The following is a 23183-nucleotide window of genomic DNA, read 5'->3' as shown; positions in this document are numbered from 1 at the left end:
AGTAGACATACAGTAGATGGGTGAGATGGGTTGTAGTTAGAGATTCACCAATAAGATTTATCTTAACCAATAGCAATTTTTATTTATTTATTTATACATATGCATGACTGATGTGTTTGTAGAAACTGTCCAACTGGCTAAATAGTTCCATAGCATGACACATGCAACATTTAAAGTGTTTTAACCAATTTTAGTCTAATTTTTTTGAGTAGCGTTGAAGGATAACTGTGAAACAATACGAAGTTGTTTTAGCTGCACACGAGGCAGTGCTTTTAAATATAAATGAAAAGTTTAAATGTGACCTGGTGGGCAGGTTTGTCAGTCATTCTGCTCTGACAGCAGAGCAGAAGGTTTGCAGAGGCAGACGAGATCAATGGATAAGATCGGTTTCTAATGCAAGTGTCAGCCGATCGCAAATGATCCAAAATCAACTGATCAATTCTCAGTTGATTGATCAGTGCACTCCTGCTCCTAGCAGTCCTTTGTGATATGAATATTGCACATTGATGTTGTGAGGTTGATATTAATTTGGTGCATTTCTGGAAAATATAAAAATTTAAAAATCTTTTTCCAGTATTTACCCTTTTGATTGCTAATTAGTGAAAGGGGAGAAATAATTGTAAGCTGATTGGTGAATTTTAGAACCAGTGTCTGTTTAACATGTTGCAAATCTAATTGTTTTGTAGCTTTCACGTATTATTTCTAATTACCGACTGACCCTCCCACCTCCGGCTTTTAATGACAGGCGTGTTAAAAGTAGCCAAAACATTGACTTTTGAACCATATCAACCACCCAGGCCCCCTCCGCCCCTCTTCCCTCACCAGTATCTGTGTCATGGCTCAGGGCTGCCGGATTGTTGCCCCCACTGTGACTGGGGGAGGTCAGCCATGCTTGAAGCCCTCAGGGATCAATGGACAAGTCAGTGTACTGTAAATACTCACTCCTGAGCTTGCTATCCATCTGTAAACACATATCTACTCATGCAGTACACATTTTCACACACGCTGCATGCAGGCACCAGCGGTCACTTCTTGAGCTTTTTCGTCACATTTGCCCACCTCGATTTTCCTGGGTGTGAATGCAGGAATCTAACTCTCAATAGGTGATTTCAATTCAATTCTCACCCATTGGATTTGTTTACGCCGCACTGGGGTGATATATGCTATAGGTTGTTTTCATTCTGTCAGTCTTGCTGCCACTAGTGTCACATAAAATTGACTGTTTTTATGCTGCATCCAACAACTCTTTATAGATTGTGTCAGCTGTAGAAAATCCAATAAAAACATATTCAGCCTTTTTTTTGTTTTTGGCATTGATGGAGGTGACAGAGTATTTTTTCAGAATAAATGTATAATGCAAGTAGGTCTTAGTGTGAACGATGGATTTGTGCACAAGCAGCTGCAAAGAGGGATAACAATGTGTGAAAAAGAACAAGAACCTTGTTAGAAATGTATCAGTTCAATTCTGATGCGCATATGTTGTTCAAGGAAAGACTTTCCTATAATGCAGATGCTTTGTAGAATTTCATATTTCCGTTAACTGTACAGGTTTATTTTTGACTACACAAGCCTGCACTTGTTCTCCAAAACGTCTGCTTTTCCAGTTTCCATAGTAAATCCACCTTACCTAAGCTCTGTGTAAAAGTTTTAACATACTAAATGAGGCATTTTCAGAGTTTGTGACACGATGGAATGTAAGTTTCTGGAAACACAAAAATGGTGGGAACTCATAAAAAAAGACTAAATACCTCAACTTGGATCTTTGGCAAGTTGAAACATTCACAGATGATTCAGGCTGCAAAAGAGAGCAAGATTTTCAGCAGGTAACAGGAAGACTAACCATATTTTGGCAAACTTGCCCTTTTAGTCTTTTTGACCTCTGTTGTGAAAAATCCTGTACTTGAAAATTATTGTTTTCCCTTTGGAAAACTTGCTGTTTTAGTAAAGCTTGCCACAAAGTGCACCAATCACTAAAATAAGAAGCTAAAGACAACTCCAACATTTTCTCTTTGTTTTGAAATAATAGTAAAATGCTTTCTTACATGGTGGGATGCCATCTTTACCTCAAACATAAATAGCTAATGGCTGTTAATGGCAGTAGTTTTGGATCATCAGGTCAAAGATAATGCAAAAAACAGAAATCTCTCACAAAACTTGGATTTCAATTAAATTTTACCTTTTGAGCAGAAGAAACAGCTGACATGGACATTTCAGAATTGTGATAGCTAAATATTGAATATCTGTCGTGGTGACATTTGTGTCCCTCGACAGAGCAGCAGAGATCTCTTCACCTCTGTAACCTTCAACTTTCAGCTTTAACCCCTTCAGCGTCCTATCTACACCCACCATTCGCCCAACACCTTCAACCGGAGGCAAAAAATAGAGAAGGAGGGTGCAAACCTGAATATGACAGACATCTGGAGGTATTAGGAGGGGAGCTGTGTTGTAAAATGTCTTAGGTAAGCATGGCGGAGTGATGCTTACCATTTCAGGGGATGAAGACCTGAAATAAAGCAGAAATATGTGCTAACTGAGACAAATTATGGCGGGAGAAGATGGTGACAAACAACAGGGAATCCAGAAGAAAATTCATTAGCAGTTGAAATAGGAGAAATAAGCTCCTGACGGAACCTGGAATGAATGGGATTAAAAGGCGACATGTTTTTACATGTTCATGTTAAAGCTTTTTGTTAGAGCTGTAAGTCCTGATATACACCCAGCAGGAAAAAAAGTCTGTTCCTGTGTTAAGGGCAGATATTATGAAAAAAAAAATATATATAAATCCTATTTTGGCTTAATATTACTGCTTAGTGCAAGCAAAAATAATTCCTTACTGTGCTTTATTTCCTATGAATAAAACAATAAACACATCAGAACATAAAGCCAAGATATTATTGAGTTGTTAAGTTATCAAGAAGTTGTGTCAAGACATTTCAAAGGTGGAGTTATTCTATCTAAAATTTATCAGAAAGAAAATTGTTGAAAGGACAAAGTTGAGAAACTTTGTTAATGTAATTGTGATGTAGGCAGTGCATGCGTCAGACGCTTCATTGATTTGGTAGGAAATCATATAAACTCCTGAAGAGTTAGCTAAAAGGTTCTCAGTAATCAGCTTTGCATGTTTCTAATGCTGTTTTTATTCTGCTTTGCGCCAGCTTCATAATCAATTTCAAATATGTTTTTCAATTGCGTGATTTAAATGTGAAGATCTGGATTAAACTCTACATGACGAAATGGGTTGCCTCTCCGGGTCTGTTAGTTTGAGCGCCTGTCTGTTTTTTTTCTCCATCTCATGATTGTTAAAAATGTGAGTTGGTTAAGAGAGAGACACTATTTTAGAGGCATGTTTGCTCATTTTTGTTGTACCTTTTTCACAACTTTATTTTGTGTTCAGTCATGCTCTCCACATTGGTCTCCACCATTTAAACTGTGAACCTGGTTAAAAGCAATAAGAACTAGGAGTACAATTATAGTGGTTCTTAGCACACAACGTAGAGTGCTAAACGTAGCCGCTCTGCACAACAAGTGTTCCCGTGTCTTCTCAGGCTCTCTCTCGTCTCCAGACTTCCTGTCCCTCTTCATGTCTGTCATTCATCCCCAGCAAGCGTCTCCATTCTCTCACCCACTAAATCACCATAAAATAGCCCTGACTGTGCCAGATCATAGGCTAGAAAGAAAGGGGGTAGTCATAGTTGGATTGCTGAGCTTTGAGGTCTGGTGTTCTTTTTATTTTTTTTTTTACTGGGCCGCTCTTTTCAGGATGAGACCCATGAAATCATCCAATAGGATTACGTAAGGCACCACGGGTTCTGCTGCCGCTCCGTCGTGTACACTGCCATTGTGTTTCTGATTCTCACAGACATCCTGGGTTGTTAGCCATGAAGCCTCTCCTAACACTGTGTGATTACATGTTGGCTTTTCATTTGATTTCTTCTATTGGTTTTTATTCACAGTTGTTTAAGACTTCTGTTTCTTTTAAAATTTCTTCTCATTCACTCATTCAGTTTTCCTTGTGCACAGATGTAGACGTGTTTGTTTTTTACTCTGTAGTCCATCTGCGACAGTGAACTTGGCACGCAAAAGCTGGTCTGCTTTAACCGTTGCTGTTCCTGCCAGGGTCACTGGATGAACTCAGAGCTGTAGAAGCCATGTTTACCAGATAACCCCCATGTTCTGACTATAGCTGGGTGTCCGCCTGCTCTCGAACACATGGCACAAACTGGTGTGAAAACTCAAACACAAGTTAATATGAATGTGAAACTACAAATTCTTTCCTTTGTTTCTTTCTCAAGTTTTTGTCTAACTTTGTCCTACTGATACCGATTCAAGTCTATTGTCATTTGTCTTTACCAACTATATTAAAGTATATGAGGTATAATAACTTGAGCATTAAAATATGTATATTTTAAACACTGTTGATGCTGCCGTTAAGTCAGTAATTTATAGATATTAGGAACAAACCTGACATTATGCCATGCACACCTGTTGTAAAACAGGATTTCCTGTTATTTTACAGTAAAAACATTATTAGATTTGACTTTCTCATCTGGCTTCAGTATCTTATAGTGTTAATTATTTAATGCAGGTAGTTGTACCATAATGTTATCTTTGTTTATATATTCTACTGAACGTGGACCCTTACAGTAACCGAGGTTGACATTTCTAAATCCATGAGTGATGAAGCTTAAAATGGAATTAGAGAGCAGTGTGCTTGGCTTTATTTTAATCAGCCTTCCTGTTATCCGCTAAAAGTTCTGCCCTCTTTAGTTGAAGAAAATACTGTTTCCTAAGGTCTGATTTTTGAGCTTCAGACCAGCTGGTTTTAGTGACCTTTCAGTTTCTCTCTTTTTTTTTTTTGCTCTTTGTCACTGTCTAAATTAAGAAAATTATGTAAATGTAGTTACTTTGACTAGTCTTAGCCTTTTTTTGTTCAAAACAGTAATAAATTCTCACCCACTCACTCAGATGATATCTACAAATATCATCTGAGTGATATTGTTGATATCACTCCTACTGTTCACGCGAAACATTTGAATCATAGTGTTTATCAAAACTCGCTAAGCTTTTGCATCGAACAAAACAGTATTTATTGTAAGTAGGTAATTTACTTGTTCTGCAAATCCAATGATAATCCCGGTTAATCTCTCGTTTATGTTATTCTGTTGTTAACTGAAAATAGAAATCAGAACCCTTTTATAGTAATCGACCTTTTGGTTTAAGATTTACATCCCAGCAAAACAGCAAAGCTTGCATCAACGTAGGAATAATTAAGCAAATAAACCAGTGTGTGTTATTGCGACTTTGTTAAACGTGCATGATTCGGTGTATAATATCAGCTATCATATCTACACTGAGGATATAGATTTGCATATTTACAACACAGTCAGCCTAGATACTCTCTTGTCTTTCAGTGTGCGCTGCTCCATGTGAGGGGGTGTGCATGTCAGCATACGAGTGTGTGTGCGTGCACAGGCTCGCAGCAGCCACCCTTGCCCCCACCCCTCTCATTAATATGTATGTGATCTGAGGCAGCTAGCGAAGACGGTGTGTTTCTCACTCGCTGATTAATGCTGTCTGTCAATTACCTCTAGATCCAACCGTGCTGTGGAGCTTCCCCCAGGACCACACAGACCAGGTTGGAACACACTCTGCTTTTTCTTTTTCCACTCTCTCCAAATCTCTCGCTCGTTCAGTGTTACAGACAACCTCTACCGCCAACACCACCACCGCCATCTCCTCCTCCTCCTCCTCCTCTGCCGTCTCTCTTCCTTTTTCCTCACGCCTGAACTCGCCCTGCCTTCCTGTGGTAACCTCCCCCAGCACCTATCACCACCACCGCTCTCCTTCAGGTGCTTCCTCTCCTCCTCCTCCTCATCCCCACCATCCTTCTCTGCCTGACTGTACGTCTGTGGTTGATAATGAAAAGCAGTGAGCAGGTCTTCAATAAATGGTGAATCTGTAATTATCATGCATCCGTGACAGGAATGCACACCTCTGTTTTCTCCCCCTTTTTTTCTTCCCCTCTCCATCTCTTTTTTTGCCTTTCTCATCATTCCTCCTTTTGTCTCGTATTTACTATATTTAGTGTCAGTCTGAAATACATTGTCGTCTTTATAAAACAGTTTAAGGTAAGTATTTTCAACTTTGTGCTGCAAATGAAATATTATTAAAAATGTATATAAATGATTTTGTTTTCTGAAATTGTTTATTATTTTTGTGAGCCAGACATGGATCAGAGATTTTCTTAATTCGTTTATCCAGATTTTTCTTTAGGAACTATTTAATTAAATGTATGTAAAATCATAAAAAGTGTTAACATCATGTATATAAAATTAAAGTTTCAACTTAAACTTGATGGAAACAGTAAGCTGGCCTTTAACTTGTTAACTATGGTTAAAATGTAACCGTACTACAAGACTTAATTTTTTCTTACAAGATCATTTGACAATAGTGTGACAAAGTTAATATTTGAGAAGAAAAGTTTTAATTTACTGTTCTGTAAGAATGTTAAGCCATTTGTTCAATTATTGAACCTTAGAGCTGCTTTTTAGTTGTCTTTAAGTGATGATTGCTTGTGTTTTTGCTTTCTTTGACATGAAACTAAAACTAAAAATGTTTTCGATGTTAACAACGTCCTCACCGTAGTCTTATTACCTGCATTCACTGAATGTGTGTGACAGTGCAGGGGCACAAGTTTCTAGCTTCCAAGAAGGCGTTATATGATGAGGCTCAAAATCTTAATATTTAAAACTGTTTACTTTGGTTGACAGTTTATGCTTCTGATTCTTTGTTGTCTAGATTCACTGAACTGGTGTGATGTATCATAGTAAGCTCTTGAGCCCTCCCACCTACTACATTACAGCTCATAAAAAGATACCAATTAATCAAGATTAATTTATACATACCATATATCTGTTACAATCATGATTATTGATTTAGTTGTGTGCAAATCAGTTAAGAAAGAATGATGCATAATCCTGGGATTTTCTTTTAGCTCTGTTTTGTTTCAGTATTTACCTCTGTTACCTCCTGTCACTTCATTTAGCTGCACTTAACAGTTTTGAACATGAACTCAGCATCATTATATTATAAACAACTAAGTAGGACCCAGGAACTAAATTATCCTTCATGCCAGTCACAGATTTTAGCAGCTGTCTCGAGGGGACGGTAAGCGCTCTTGATTTGATCGGATTTTATTTGAAAGGCCTGCTCTTTCCCCCCAAGAAAAATATTCCGCCTCAGCAGGGTGTCTGTTTTATTTTCCCTGTCTGAATTCACCTCCAGAGCAAAACACTTTAGATCCAAGTTGATCAGAATGATCTCACATGCTTTAATACACGAGTATATTAGTATAACTGTGCAAGCAGCACATGAGGTTGAATCAGTCTCCTGTGCTTTATCAGCATGTGACAAGTCCTGATCTGTGGTTTGTGAGAGAATTTCAGTATTTGCACTGGAGATAAAATGATATAGCATACTACATTCATAATAACTACATCCTATACTAATGCTATAAATAGCATTAATAGAAACTCTTCTATTTTTATGTCTCAAAATGCTGACATTTTGATAGGCATGTAAAGTTCTGAGCCAAGTAGATGTCATTTTCAGACTTATTTTACCTTTAATCAATGTTTTGGCTACTTATATATACTTTTACAATTTAACTGGAAATTAAACAATACTGTTAGTGAGAAAATTCTAAGAACATAAGAAAGCTGCAATGTGTGCATATCCCTGAACCAATGCTTTGTTAGACCATGTATTTCAGTGTTTAGTCTACAGCATGAAGTCTTTCACCATAATAAATCTTCAACTGTCAATATTGTCTCACTTTTACTCTATAAAGCTGTGGATTGTGAAGATCTTTCCAGTTCACAACCCCTGAATTAGATTTAATTCTGAATTCTGGCTAAGGCAATTCCCAAACATCACTTTTCCTTTTTTTTTTGTTTTGTTTATTTGGATGTAAGCATTAACAGTTTATTACACCTGTACAAATGCCAGCTGACTGGCAGTCCAGTCAGCTGGCTGAAAGGTTTGTGGAGAGGCAGTGCAGTTTTTCCCCTCTCCACTCTGCTGTGTGAAACTCTATCATCATGTTAAAAGGACTTTGAACTCTTTGAGTATCTTGATACCAGTGAACATCACATGCTTAGTCTATATGAGTTTCACCTATGTGCAACAAATGGCAAAAGAAAACCAAACCATGCAGGTTTTTATTCAGCTAAAAGTGGCCAGAGAACAGAAATCGAAGTATTTGACAGGTGACTGTAGAAATAAATGTGCAAGGTAATGTAAACAGGTTCAAAAAACACCCGCTGTAGTTTACACAGCAGTCTGGCACTTAGGTTTAAACAGCTCTACTGCTTCTCTGATCCACTTTGAGGAATAAACAGACTTGTAGAAAGATGCTTCAGGCAATTTATATCTGCCCCACAAGAACCAAGGCATGCTATCAGAATAAGACATAAAGAAAAGAAAACGGTTTGAGATTTATACATATCTGAATCTAAGAAAGATGTTTGTGTTTACGTGAGCCTCATCCGTCTTGTATCTCCAACATCCCCACTTCTCTTTCACTCAGTTGTTTGTGTGCATAAGATGGTCCTTAAGTTGTCTAGTCAGTGTGCTGTATACAAAGGGATTGGTCTCTTTCCCTCATATACATAAAGACAGTATTCACAGGCCTCATTACCAGGATTAGGGCTCTTTTCCTCCTTTGTGGAGCTGAAGGCTGGAGTCCTCTAGCCACAGTCTCTGTCTTCTGTGGCCTGAGCTGGCCAGCATATGGCAGCAGCAGCCAACAGTCTCTGCAGAGGGACTCAGAGCTCAGAGCAAGGCCTCCTTTTGTTTAGGCCGTTATTGTTGCGCAGCGTAATGACATTTGTAGGCCGTAGGATCGAGGTGGAGGGGTTAGTCTTCCCCAGGGGAGGGAGACGGAAAGAGGGAGGAAGACAGAGTGGAATGGAGGGAGGGAAGGCATGTAGACAGAGAGGAGTGTGGATTATGGAAATATGAATTGATTTTTTTTTTCTGTTCGGTGGTAGAATAGAAAGCTCAAAGGAGAACAGACTGCAGGCTGGCTGACACGCCGGGGTGGTGCTAGGGAAATTTGAAGTGAGAGGGGCTTGCTGCCTCTTTCTCTTCCTGTTTTTCCTCGTCTTCCCCCCCTCCTTCCTCTTTTTCTCCTTTAGCCCCTGAGACTCTCCTTGCCCTGGTCATCTACAGATGCCACTTGGATAGAGATGGAAAGATGTAAGAGAGAGGGAGGGGAAAGGAGAGGTGGCTAAAGCATATATTTGAATCATAAGAGGGTTTTTTTCTTGTCTTTTTTTTATGTTTTTGCAAATGAAGCAGACAGATGGAAATCTGTCTGTTTTCTCTTAGATCTCATCCCAAAGTTATTGAGGGGAAATCAGCAGACAGAACAGACACAGGATACAACCAGTTACATCTAGCTAACCTCTGCATGGCGTATGCAGATCTGGTGGCCGTCTTCTCCTGTGAAGAACAGATGACGATACGATAAACACTCTGCAAGCTTCACAAACAGAAACTAAGGCTGTTAGCATCTCCTCAGTAAGATTCTCACACAAACATACGCTAATGCAAATAGCTGTATGTTTGTGCTTAAAAAGAAAACAGCGTGATTGGCTTCAGGGGTGTTATTTCTCCCTCGTCTGTGATTATGTTTCACAGTTAGTTTTCCGAGTGGAATACACTGATTAGACATAATATTATGGCCACTGACAGGTTGATGCCTCTTTGTGTAGCCCAGCAGCTCAAATTGACAAAGACGTTGATGCTGGTTCTGATAGAGAAATACACAATGCATTACATATTGTTGCCTTTGGGTCACCAACAGCAACCTGCATGAAACTATCACTGCTGGAATCCGGAATAATAGGAAAAAGATCAATCTAATTTTGTTTTACATCAAGAGTACGGCTAGTTTTCTTTGCATTGCTTGCCTGGAAAACAAAAATGGTTCAGGAATACTTTGACTTAGCTTTTAAAATTATTAGAAACCTGCAGATATTTGACATGCTTAAAAAAGGACTGCAGTCTTGCTGTTGATCTAACTTGTCTTCTGTTTGGACTAAATTATGGTCTTACTTCCTGTATGTGTTCTTTCTCTCTCTACACACTTTTTAAGTTTAAGAACTGACATAAAAACTTAACTCTGCATGTTTTTATAGGCTTTCAATGTCAATCTGTTTTAAAATCATAAAGGAACTCTTAATGTTTGCCCTCATCCTCTTTGTTCAGTTTTTTCTTTTTACCTTCATTTTATTTCCATGCATATGTATTCATCTTTGGGTTTACTGTATTTTCCACCTTGCATGGTCAACAACCTCCTTACTTCCACAATCCTTATCCTTTTGCCTCACAAAATACTGCTACAAGATATTGCAAATGCAAATTACACACAAATTACATTTATTTTTCTACCAGTCTGGTAGTATCAAGGGAGGAATAAAGGAAATATTGAATTATAAATAGAATTCACTCCAAGGCCCCACATGAACTGTAAACTAAAGTTGATGTTAACTCTCCGTGGCTATTCCGCACATTTTACTATAATAAGGAACCTTTGATCTTGCTGCTGCATACTGCGCCGAGCTGACTGTACGAGACGCTCCTTTCATTTATGCCAAGGTTGCATGTGAGGGTTCGATACTAAAGAAATATCTCTGCTTTGATATGGACACGTACGGCTATGTATAATCAATTTGTAAAGCTTTCCAAAATTTCCCAGTTCCTTTTATAAGCAATTGTTGACTTCCTGTCATGCAGCTTTATGATCTCAGCAAATTTAGAATATGAGGGCTCTGCAGGGAGGAGTCATTGACTTTATCAAAGAAATTGTTCATATGTTTGGAAAAACAGGCCTGTAGCTCTTAGTTAAGACATGCTGTTTAAGTTTTACATTGGATTTAATCGTCTTAGAAGGATAAATGCTTCCTTGCTTCTTTAATCATTAAATTCCTTTCTGATTCAAAGAATTCAGAGTTTAATCGAGGATCCAGAATAAACACACGCTAAGTGGTAAATACAAACAAATTAGATCACACTGTCCGCCACTACCTCTGACTGTCCCAAACCAAGACATTTTGGCAATAAAAACGTGTATAATTTTATTATATTGTTTATCTATTTCTGTTTAGAGATACAAGTTATTGATTAAATAATCTAAAGTCGATTGATGACTTTAAACGACTACTGATTAATTGATAAGTGAGCTTTCTCTTGTCTACAGGGTTGACCATCTTTCCATAACACAAACGCTATGTTTTCATAATATACTGGATTTTAAAAGAGCACATTGTTATATATTTTTTTTAAAATATTGTCAGCTGTATTAAATACTGACTGAATAAACAGAGAATTGTGGTTTTCTCACTTTATTAACCCAAGACATATTTATAAAATATATCAAAACTAGAATTTCTTAAGTTGTTCAAAAGAAAAGATGAAAAGAATAAAATGTGACACACTTAATTCCACATGAACAGAGAGATATTCACGGCAGACTTTACTTGCCACTCCGTGCTAATGAAGTGGACAGAAACTGCTTGAGCTTGTTGAGTGTTTACATTTCTAAACTGAACCTCATAAAGAGCATTTTGCATCCTACACCAGACTATGTTTGAACCTTTTCACTTTCCTGTTGAGGGACGGACCCTCCGCCATCTTTCTTGCACTTACAACTGGCTCCATGACCAGCGGCGCCCTCTTCAGGGATGGTGGCCAAACTGGAACACTAAAAGAAGGCCTAAGGAGACATTATTAATCGATTGGAGTAACTAATAATAATCAAACTAATTTTAATCTACCAAATCAGTAATCGACAGTTATTCGTCATTAACTGTTTGCATCCCTATTTCTGCTGTTGCATTATTTTGTCTAAATCACTAGCCACTTTCATTAGATGTGACTTGAGGCCAAACTAGGTCTTGTAGTTCTGTAAATCCATTACAAAAGCTTACAGAAACACTGAGAGACAGACAAAGATGAGTAGAAGAAAAGAGGAGGACGGTCTCTTGAGGCTTCGTCCTCGGTAGCTCTGAGAGCTGCTTTGACACCATTCTCCATCAGGACAGTCTGGCTGACACGCTGTGATTGGTGGCTGCAGCTCTGTGGACTGACTCTGGATGGGGGAGATGTAGGGACAGGGGGTCGATGGGGTTGGCGAGGAAGCGGTGGTCTGAGGGAATGAGGTAATGGAGAGGAACCCGTGGACATGATTGGTGACTCTGTCCCAGAGGGAGTTGAGTGTTGACCCTGAGGAGAGAAGAAGATGGAGGGTGAGATGTGTTGGTGGAGGAGTCCATGTGGGTGTGCAAAGGTTGGGTAGCATGGGGTCACAGATACTAACCTGAACACAATGATATGTGGGCCTCCGATGATCTGCTGCACAACACCCAAAGGAAGCAGGTGCAAATAAAACAATAGGTACAAGAAAATGTTGTTGAAGTAGTCAAAGGGAATGTTTACAGTCAGAAGGAAAGTAACGTTGTTTTCTTGAGGTTGGAGGTTGAGTGACTTGGGTACGATGAGAGCTATGCGAAATGAAATAATTCATTTTTGTTTTCATAAATTGTCAGTACTTTATAAAAGCACCGTTTTCTAAAAGTTGCTTTGCATATCTGACATTTCTACCCACTCTTCTTTGCAAAAAGCTCAGGTTTAGTCAGACTGGATGAGGAAATATATTTGAACACCAAATTTCAAGTCTTGCCACAGATTTTAAAGTTGATTTAGACTAGTCCTTTGATTAAGATATCTTTTGTAGCTCTGACAGAATGGTTAGTGTCATCCTGCTAGAGGGTGACTAAAGATACGTGTTGGTATCAACACGGAAAAAAAAAAAAAAAAAAGAAAAAAAACTGAAAAAAAAAAACGGGGGGTTAGGGTTAGGTCTTCTTCATGGTTTGTGACAAAGAACAGTCTAGGGTTCTTATGAATTTCCTTTAATAAGACAGAAAGCCAAAGGAACTCATACCGACACCACTACTCCTTAAATAATAGTTGTCTTGTCAACAGATTCTCCCCATTGAAGTGTGGAGAGTGTGGAGTTACCGTTTTTATTTGCAAAAAATGTAGAAAGTCAATATATATTGTTTTCCTTTTTCTTCAAAATTTTCTTTGTGTTGGTCTAACACATATAATCCTACATACATTAAGTCTGTAGTTGAAACATGACACAATGTTTAAAATGTGGGAACATTTGAACAAGGGAAAAAAAATAGACATGTGGGACATTAAGGGCATCTGCAGCCAATAAATATTGAAAAATTAAATAAGGGAGGCATCTGAGAGATCCATTGTGCTTCACCCAATTCTTCTGTTTGTCAAGTTTTAAGCTGGTGGCTCTTTGAAAAGTACCTGTTTTCCATATGTTATTGCTATTTTAAAAATGTGTATTTGTGCAACAAAATGCCTGAAAATCTTGTTTAAAATTTGCAGTTTGTAAAGCTACCTGCCATCTCTAGACACTGGTTCCTTTGAGTCCTCTCAAACTGTGACACTGTTGACTATAAAATAAAGCAACAGCATCATGGTACGAGGTATGGGTGACTGGTTTGACAAAAAAAAGGGGATCCTGTCTTACCCCTCTGTGTTTTCATGTGTTGAGAGGTCTAAATGTGTGTGTATTTGTTTATGCCTATGATGCCTCGGTGTGTCACAAGGTCTTGTCTTTCCCCTTCACTGCATCCTGACAGCAGTGTCAAACAAGGCCTCATATGATCTCTGTATGTCTTTGAGAATATATCTGTGTATGCGTCTGGGTTGATATTGTTTTTATTCTTCTCCCTAACCCCTTTCACCTACGATCCCCAAGGTGTTCCAGGGTCCTGCCTAATGGACAGTCTTGCCCCACTAAGCTGGCCTTTGACTCGGGCACTGAGCTGGATGCCTAACTAGGCCCCGTTGTTGCTCATGGGTCCTGATTGTGCTGACCTCTGGGGCTGGCTTCCTGGGAGAAGAAGGGTGGTGGAAAGGGAGAAGCAGAGCAGAGGAAGTACTTTTACGCCCCGTTGCGCACATCTCTCTAACATCAACCAGTGACTGGCAGAAAAGAAAGTGGGAGTGTGTTTTGGCAGAAGAGAGAGGAGCTGTTAGCTGCTTGTGTTTCCCAAGCTGCAGGTGAACAGGAGATTAACCAATGTGTTTTCTGGTTAAGAAATCCCTGGATGCATGTAATATTTAAAGTTTTCTGTAAGCGAGAGTTTTAATGCAATTTCTTATAGCACAGTAGTTGGGCTTTTCAACTTGGATGATTCAAAATCTTCAAGCTTTCTTCTTTTTAATGTTGATAAAATAAATCACAACTCAACTGACTGAATCATTTGAATTTGAGTCCTGCTCATAGGTACACGCTGCTGGTGCATGTTTGGGCATGTTTGTCTCTAAAATAACTGTGGTACTTTGTCCCGTAGATTCAATAATGAGATTATTTAGATATTGAGCATTGATGACATGATTGGATCATTCAGTTGCTGCATATATATCAGCTGCACATCAGTGATGGGATGCATCACATCCTGACACTTTTTGTGGTTTCAAGTTGTTTTGTTTCAAACAGAAAAAGTAATATTTAGATATATGATGCCAAACCGACCACGGCCCGTTAACATAGCTGTGTTGCAAAGGACATTGTGGCTTAATTAGCAAGTATTTTCTCTGAACTACCCCAGATATGGCACAACCCCAAGGCTCCAATCACAGACAGAGATGGAAGGAATGGCAAAGGAATAGGGTGTTGGAAACAGGGGCAGTAAAAGGAAGGGAAAAGAAGAGGATGCAGCAATGACCTGACCCTCTTCGCAGTATTCCTTGTACATCTGTCAACGAGACGTCCGCAGCCAAATGTTTAGCAGCCCCGTGTTGGGCTACGGCTCTCCCGCTGAGCTGCTGTATATGCGTTCTTATTGTGTGTGCGTGCATTTGTGTGTGTGCTTGTGTGTGTGACGCCATGTGTTGGAGGCAGGCCCACATCAGGGTTCATACAGTCGAGCTTAGCCCAGTGGGAGTTGAAAGCTTAAAGAAGGAAATCCCCCCCCTTGGCTTCTAGCTACACACACACACACACACACACACACACCCCTACACAGGAACACGCACACTCTTGCCATCTCTATATCTCGCTCTCTCCTCCTGGCACTTCATTAATGAAACCAATGCTTGTATGTTTGGGGCATATGCAGCTCTCTTGGCCCAACACTACTGTGTGTGTTTGTGTGAGAGAGATTGTGTGTGTGTTAGGAAAAGAGACATCTCCCCCTATCACATGGTAATATATTCAGTGGAAAATCTCAGCAGAGGCATAATACTGCCGCTCTGCCCTGTCTGAGCCCATCTGTGATGTGTGGAAAGGACATCGGCAGGACAGGGTATTAGCTCTAGAATAATGCACATCGTTATTGTTGATGGTCCATACCTATTGGCTCCAAGCAGTTTGCCCTTTCACCTCACAACATTGGTAGGTCCAAAGAGAACTAAGCATTAAAAAATAATGTTATTTTGGAATTGACTCCTTTTACAGGTGTCAAACAGGGACAGTGGAAGTTCCAGAAGATAATTTTAGTCTTCCAGGTGTATCTCAGTATATTAGAATGTCCCATAAGGTTTAATGAATTTCATCATACTAATTAAACATGGACTAAGGTACAGCCAGCCATTGGACATTGACAAGTGTATTTAGTTTATAGTCTCAGTACTTGGTCAGTGCTTGTTTTGAATGGATTAATGGTCAATAGATCCATAGAGTTGATTATCTTTTGGCTTTGATAAAGTTCTGCATTTTCATGCCTAGTGTCCTTCATTTTCCTCTTGACAACACTTCATAGGTTCAGTAGGGAGTTTGGGTCAGGTGAGCTTGACTGCCAATAACGTGACTCCCAAAAATATCATTAACTGTGGAAACTTCTCACTGGCCTTCAATCATTTTGAATTCTCTGCCTCTCCACTTTTCCTCAAGACTCTGTGATCTTGACTTTGAAATGAAATGCAAATGTTACTTTTCTGAATCCATCCCTATGCGGTTTTTTGTTCATCCTTTTCAACAATATTATTTTCTTCCTCTAAGCTTTCCATTAATACGTTTGGATACAGCGCTCTATGCAGCTGGATTGTTCAGCAATGATTATTTAATGCTCACTTTCTTTTGAGTCTCCTTTAGCTTTAAGACAGTGGTCTCTGACTGCATTCCTTGGGGGCCAGAGTCCTGCAACTTTTAGATGTTTCCCTTGTCCTACACACTTGAACTAAATAGTGAACCTGCCTCACTAACTTGCAGTAAAGCCCTTAGACCTCTGCTAATTAGCTAAAATTGGAGCCAGGTGTGCTGAAGCAGAGAAACTCCTAAAAGTTGCAGGACGGTCCTTGAGGACTTGAGTTCGAGACCACTGCTTTAAAGCATAATCTTTAAATTTACTATAAATAAAACTCCTAAAAAAATCACTTTGTGTGTAATTAATCTATATAAAAGTAAATATTTTTAAACTGAGTCAATGAAATAAAATAATTAAACGGTGCACATATAAAGCCAAAATGTCCTTCTTTAACTCCTCCTAATGGAAACATTTAGTGTTTTATTTTTTAATTTTTTAGCTGTAGAAGGACAGAAGTGCAGTGAAATGCATGACTTCTTACTTTTTTCTTCTTCAATCTAAAGGTGAATGTAAGGTTGAAGCCTGTGGAAACATGCTGTTGAGCGGTTCACAGGAGGCCCAAACGCACGGCCTTCGTTTTGTCCTTGGTTTATTACCCGTTATGTCCTTCAGGTTCCTGAAGCAAGATTTGGAAAGTCGGCTTTCTTTGCTGCAGTGTCTCTCCTTGCGCGACTGCTATGAATACACGAACACATATCGTACCTGTCAGCGTTTGGCAAGCGTTTGAGAAGGCCTGAGGATCAATCTGCCACCTTCAACACCTCCTGAAGACAGGCTCTGATAACACAGGACTGCTGTTAATCACAATAACCCCGTTCACCGGAGACGCTCTGCGTCAGAGGAGTCGTTGGGATCAAAAACATGAAGAGGGAATTAATAATAATCCAGAAAGACACAACTGCTCCCTCCCATCTCTCACCAATCAGCGGGAACGGAGTGAGCAAGAATGTGAAAATGTAACGCCCCCGTGTCAATTTTAAAAGTGCACCTCATCGGCTCATATGCCCCCCTTACCCCACCCCTCCATCCCACCTTCCCCCTGCTAAAGCAGCTGTGTTGCTTTGGTCCGGCTCTGAAGGCCGTTCTTATTACCGGCACAGAGCGCGGGTCAGAATGGCAAACCGGCAGCATACTATTAAAGCCTAATGAAAGGAATCTCTGCAGGGTCTGAGGTCTGCAGCGTCCAGAGGAGACACTACCTCTGTCCATTGTTCTTCTTCTTTTCCTGCAGTTCTGCAGGTCTTTTTTTCTGCTCTAAATTTCTTCTCTTTGCCTTCTGCTTGGTTTCTGTCACTTTTTTTTTTTTGGGTCACTGTCACTCATTTTCATCTGTTCTTCTGCATTTTAAAGGTCCCCTCTGTGTTAGCACCAGATATGTTTCTCATGACATTTTCACACTTTTTTCCACTTTCTTCTGTGTTTGCCTTCCTCTGTGATGTTCAGGCTCATAAATAGTTTTCTGAATTCTTCATGAAAACGGTAATGAAGGTTAAAGTTTCATCTTGGTGTTACATGTTGAATATACCCAGGGGATGTGATTTTCCCTTTTCTTCTCAAAAAGGTTAGGGTCACTGACTGTGCAAACAGTTCACACTTCAAAATAAGACCTAATGTTTCACTGAGATTTACCTGTATAAATAAAGCTGAAATGATAATAATTATAAAAGAAATATTATCCTAGAGAAAACAAGTTGTAAAAACCTTCTACATTAAGTTTAAATCTCAATAATAAGTAACATAAAAGTGGATATTTGCTGTTTAAATGCACCTATGACCAGAATAAAGCTGTAATCTAGGAGTTATTAAAAAATATCCGTCTTATATTAGATTTTTCAAAGTCTTATGTGAGATATTCAGACAATCACTGAACAAATTTTAACATTTTATTCAAATGTAACTTTACCAATTACAGAAAATACTATCAAGTAATGTATTAAGGGGGGAATTTTTCCATGTAGAGTCAAGAAATCATGCAATAGAACCTATCTGACAACATGAAATAGGCTGAGAGATATGAAGAAATTCAGAAAAAGAAGAGACACAGAGTCACAGACTTCTATCAGTCTGGAAAGGGTCCCCTCATCCTTTACTCGGCCACTGGGACTCCAGCAGGGCAGCAGTGAAATTAACAGCGTTCCAGTTAACATATTCAGACAAGTCCGGATTCCAATATGGCAGTGCTGAAATAGCCATTGTTCATAGTACCTCTCAAGTATAGCTTAAAACAAACATTATTTTAAGCCATACTTTCTACATACAAACACCACTTTTAAGTTGTCCAGCTTAGAGTCACAGTCGCTACATGTAGCATTGATTTTAAACGCACTCTGACAAGTGTGTCTTATAAAGTATACACGTTTTCATCACAGCTTACAGTTCTTGATCTGAGGAGTTGCTATATTGGATCTCAAAAACAAAGAGCAGAAATAAGAAATTTACAGTAAATACCACAGACATCCTGTGTTCCACTTGAAATATTGACAGTTATTGTTTTCACAGCTACTTTGAGTCTTGGGTTCTGCTTGTATCTTTGTGTTTTTATCCGGTTTTCCCCTTAATTTTATTGCACCACGTTTAGCCCATGTGAGATTTCAGACCATTACACATTTTTATTCTGCATTATTTATTTTTTCCTCTCTCCCTCAACTACCAAGCCTCAGCTGTCCTTGTGCCTTTACACGTTGCAAATGAATGCATATCCATGCAAATTCTTAAAAAAGAAAGGCTGAAAATTTGAATATTTTGCTTAAAGCTGCACCCAGGTCGACCCTGCCATTCGGCATTTGAAAGTAGTGTGTCTGTTTGAATACTGAGGATCTCTCTTTGTCATGTTCGCCAGAGGGGCTGGGTGAGCGAACCAGCACCGGCGGATGGGCAGAGATCGGCTGGGTAGCTGCACACAGACAGACTAATTGGGAAAGGGGGGGCGAAAGAGGGGACGAGGGGTGTTGGTGAGGGTGAGGAAAAAGGTGGGGTATGCAGGAAGGGGGGATCTAGGAAGACGACAGGGGGTTTAGGAGGGAGGTGAAAGAGGATGGAGATTGGGGGGATGGAAGGAGTGAAGGAGTAGGGAAAGATGGGAGGAGGTGATGGAGAGGGCATGAATGTATGCTGGGGGAAGAGGTGAAGGAAGGGTGAGTTTAGACACGGTGGGTTCCAGCACTGATGTGTTGGTAGCCCTGCTGACTATGTCATTATGCTGCTGAAGGCCGGCTGGATAACCGCAGTCCCTGCTTGCTTCAAACCACTGTAGCCTTACACAGTTTGCATGACACATGAGCTAGCCCTTTGCAAGCAAGTTTTCATGCATTTATTAAACATCCAGATAAGAACAAGTTTTCCTCTAACTTTAAACTCAAACTCTTTAGACATACCAGCGAAACAGGCCTCCACTCATGGGTATTATATATATTTATATACATATGTTGGCTGAGATAAAATATGCTGTTAGCTGAACTAAGATCATAGTGGTCTTCCAAACTAATTAGTGGCATGTCAGTTTGAAAAGGCTTGTTAGCAGTTTTCATAGATTTGTTTTTCTGATAGTCTTTGTGTTTCCAATGTGTTTTGAACATTTCAAAACTACAAAAAATTGGCTACAAAGTTATTTTCTGCTTCTCCTTGGTCGACAGTCTGTTCACTTGACCTGCATTATAAGGAACACCAAAGCAGTGCAAACACAGTAAACTAGTAACTTCCTAATTTAAGGTGTTTTCTCTTGCTTATTAGTCTGAGACGAACATCTATTGACACAAAGCCTTAATTCTTAGAATAAAAATAAATTAAGACTAGGATAAAACCTTATCCAATATAAATTTGGCCTTCCTATAATAACAAACAGGTGCATGCTGGTGAAAGGTGTCAAAATTTAAGTTTTCTTTGATTTAGTTTATTGCAGCTTAAGTTGTTGGTGCAAGATATCAGTATTTATCATTAGAGCTGCATGATTTCAATGATGGTATGGCTAGTTCTAAATAAACATGTATGCAGCGTTAATGTCATTGTACTCTGAGCTGATTGCAAATGTAGAATCAAGCATGTGAGTAGTGTATTCAGATTCTATGCAGAAAAATTTTATTTATTTATTTTATTATCTGAGGGTAAGAAACCACCTAATTGCATGGCAGTACCGTTTCTCAATGATCTTATCAAAACCTCTTTATGCCCAGTAAAACCATATGCCTTCTTCAGAGATTCAGCTCAACAGAGGGTTCATTATACCCATTTATGCCAAATTGTGAACTATTTAGCCAATGGTCAGTGTTTGATACAAATATCTAGAATGCTGTTCAGTTTTTATGCAGCTTCCTGGCAGCTAATATTGCACCATATTTTATTAAATTTTTTTAGAACCATTTTCTCAAAGTAATTTTTTAAAAGGCATGTCGAGCCTGTGATCTCAGCTCTGTAAATTTATGGCTTAATGTTTGTTCATAGTTTTTTGTTTTAAGCTGAAGTTACCAACTTGTTTAAAGGTAAATGTATTTTGGATGCCCTCAGACCCTCCCACACAGTAGCTATTATAGTGATTCAGAGATTTGAGTAGCTTGACCATAAAAATCAAGCACCTAGACTTCCGGACTGCTTCTACAAACATTTGTGAAAGAATAAATTGCTTTCAGGAGCTCACAAAATTATTACATGCTTTTGTGATAGTGGGCCACCTGTGCTGTAAGTCCATTTCTGAAATTTTCTCTGTACTAAAGATTTAACAGTCAGTGGTTCTATAACAAAGTGGAAATGATTGGGAGGAAAAATGACCCAGCCAAGATGTGGTAGGCCACTTCAAATCACAGAGTGGGTCAGAGGATGCAGAGGTCGCCAACTTTCTGCAGAGTCAATAACTGTGGACCACCAAGCTTCAGTCGACCTTAAGATTATATCAAGAATAGTGCATGGAGAGCTTCATGAAATAGGATTTCATGGCCAAGCAGCTGCAGCCAAGGCTTACATCATGCTGCCACTGGCATCAGGAGCAATAAAGACATGTTTTCTGGAGGGACGAATCATGCCTCTCTGTCTGGCAATCCAACAGATGAGTCCAGGTTTAGTAGTTGTCAGGAGAACAGCCCTTGCTGGACTGCTTTATGTTGATTGTAAAGTTTGGTGCAGAAGGGATCATAGTGCAGAGTTCTTTTGCTTTTTTTAGTAGTTGAGCTTGGCCCTTTAATTCCAGCGAGAGAAACTTTTAATGCTGCACCATATGAAGACATTTTGGACAATTTTATGCTCTTGACATGGTGGCCTCAGTTTGCTGGCTACTCCTGTTCCAACAAATGTACGCACCAGTGCACAAAGGTCCATAAAGAAATCATTGAAAAGCTGCAATGAATGTTGCTTTTAGTTTAGCCTCTTCCGAGTTAAGGAGTTGCATTGACATTGCTTGCTTTTAGGTCCTAGGTTTTATGGAGACAGGTAATACAACCTGCTTTTATTCAGCTTCCAGATGGAAACGTGTAATATGATTTTTCATGATTGCAATATTTCTAAATATTTCAGCTTAGTTTTGCATGGCCTCATTATGTTGTGGTTCTGGTTCAAGATGTATTTCTTGTCAGCTAGCTTCTCATTCTTCTGTCACCATAAATTCACTGGGTATTAATTTTTAGTGTTTCTGTGCGTGACCTTTTGCATTCATCAACCTTCATGTAACCAGGATAAATAACTGCTTGAGATTTAAAATCTTTTCTACAAGATTGTCCTGGCAAGTGGCAGCAGCAGAAATAGTCACATACAGATTCACTTTCACTCATTAACATCAATATCATTATTAAAAATAATAAATCAGTTTAAAAGCAATAGCACTCAGACTGCTTTTCTGTGGTCTTTTAAAATGTCCTTAAAAGAATAAAATGAGACCAACTCCTTCAACTGAAGTTCATTCTGAAGCTGATTTCAAGCACACGATGCTGCAAAACTAAAAGCCTTTTTGCCAAAAGTGTGGGCTCTGGGACAGTTGGTAAAAGTGACTTCTCCCAGTGAGGTTGTAAATTAACATTGAGGAAAGTCATTTTTAACATTTATTAATCAAATCAGAATAATGCATGCCCACATCTCGATGAATCAAATGCTTTTTCTCCTCTACTACTACCTTAAACTTGATTAAACACCTTTGGAATGTATTAGAAAATAGACTGAAGGCCAGGCCTTCTCATCCAACATCAGTGTTTGACCTCAGAAATCAGATTCAGGAAGAATGATCCTCTTTTTATGCCCTTTATACATATACATTTATTTATATGCGTTACATGCAAGTGATTTTCTAACAGACAGGAAGTGACATTTTAGAAAATGTGCCACCGTTTTTTAAGGTTATTTAAATGAAAGATAAATAATGTTCACAGTGATTGAACTGTGAACGTTTCAACTGTGGCTTAATCACAGTTAAGCCTCACATTACTTGTAATGTGATTTTGAATGTGAACTTCAAAAAAGTTCTGAAAACAATTATGAGTAATGTATGTATGATTTGCATTAATGGGCTAACATAAAAAGAAAAAAAGACATTTGTTTAATCTTTTTTTTTAGTATTGGACCACCAGTTCCGGATTCCCATTTTTTCTGCTACCTTCCTCCTTTCTTTTATAAAACTACATCCTGTCAGATGGGCTCAGGGGGCCAGGCTGAACAGACCCAGACTCAGTTACACTGGGTAGCTAGCTACATTGATCTGGCTGCAGTAGCCAAGGGAATATAAATCAGGACAGGGGCTTAAAGTCTTGAGCCCCCCCAGGGAGGAGTCCTTGCTGCAAAGGGAGAGGGGCATGAACTGAGCTGCCTCCCTCTCTCTCCTCCCCCTCACACTCCTGTGTCCATCATTCTCCACCTCTCCTTTCCTTGTGACATTCACTTTTGTCAGTTTGTCTGTCTGACTCTCTCCCTCCTGCATTTTTTTTCTTTTACATCCCCCTTATTTCTTCCGTCTCTACTTTTGCTCATATATTTACACACCACTCTGCTGCTTCTCTCTGTTTGCTCACACATTGGAACGTGTAGATTGCT

General features: G+C 39.2%; 1 protein-coding gene across 3 annotated transcripts in view; it reads left to right on the top strand.

Moving 5' to 3' along the window:
* The window catches only part of dennd1b (DENN/MADD domain containing 1B), a 135946-nt gene that overhangs the window by 20177 nt on the left and 92586 nt on the right, over positions 1–23183 (top strand). For all 3 annotated transcript variants that reach the window (XM_044130502.1, XM_044130503.1, XM_044130504.1), the window contains exon 3: positions 5592–5635. In XM_044130502.1, the coding sequence (XP_043986437.1) occupies positions 5592–5635 (44 nt within the window). The remainder of the gene's footprint in view (positions 1–5591; positions 5636–23183) is intronic.

The sequence above is a fragment of the Gambusia affinis genome, linkage group LG10 (assembly GCF_019740435.1).
Source record: "Gambusia affinis linkage group LG10, SWU_Gaff_1.0, whole genome shotgun sequence".
Taxonomy (NCBI): Eukaryota; Metazoa; Chordata; class Actinopteri; order Cyprinodontiformes; family Poeciliidae; genus Gambusia; species Gambusia affinis.
Note: the sequence above shows the minus strand (reverse complement) of the source record. Positions and strands in the feature narration are given on the sequence as shown.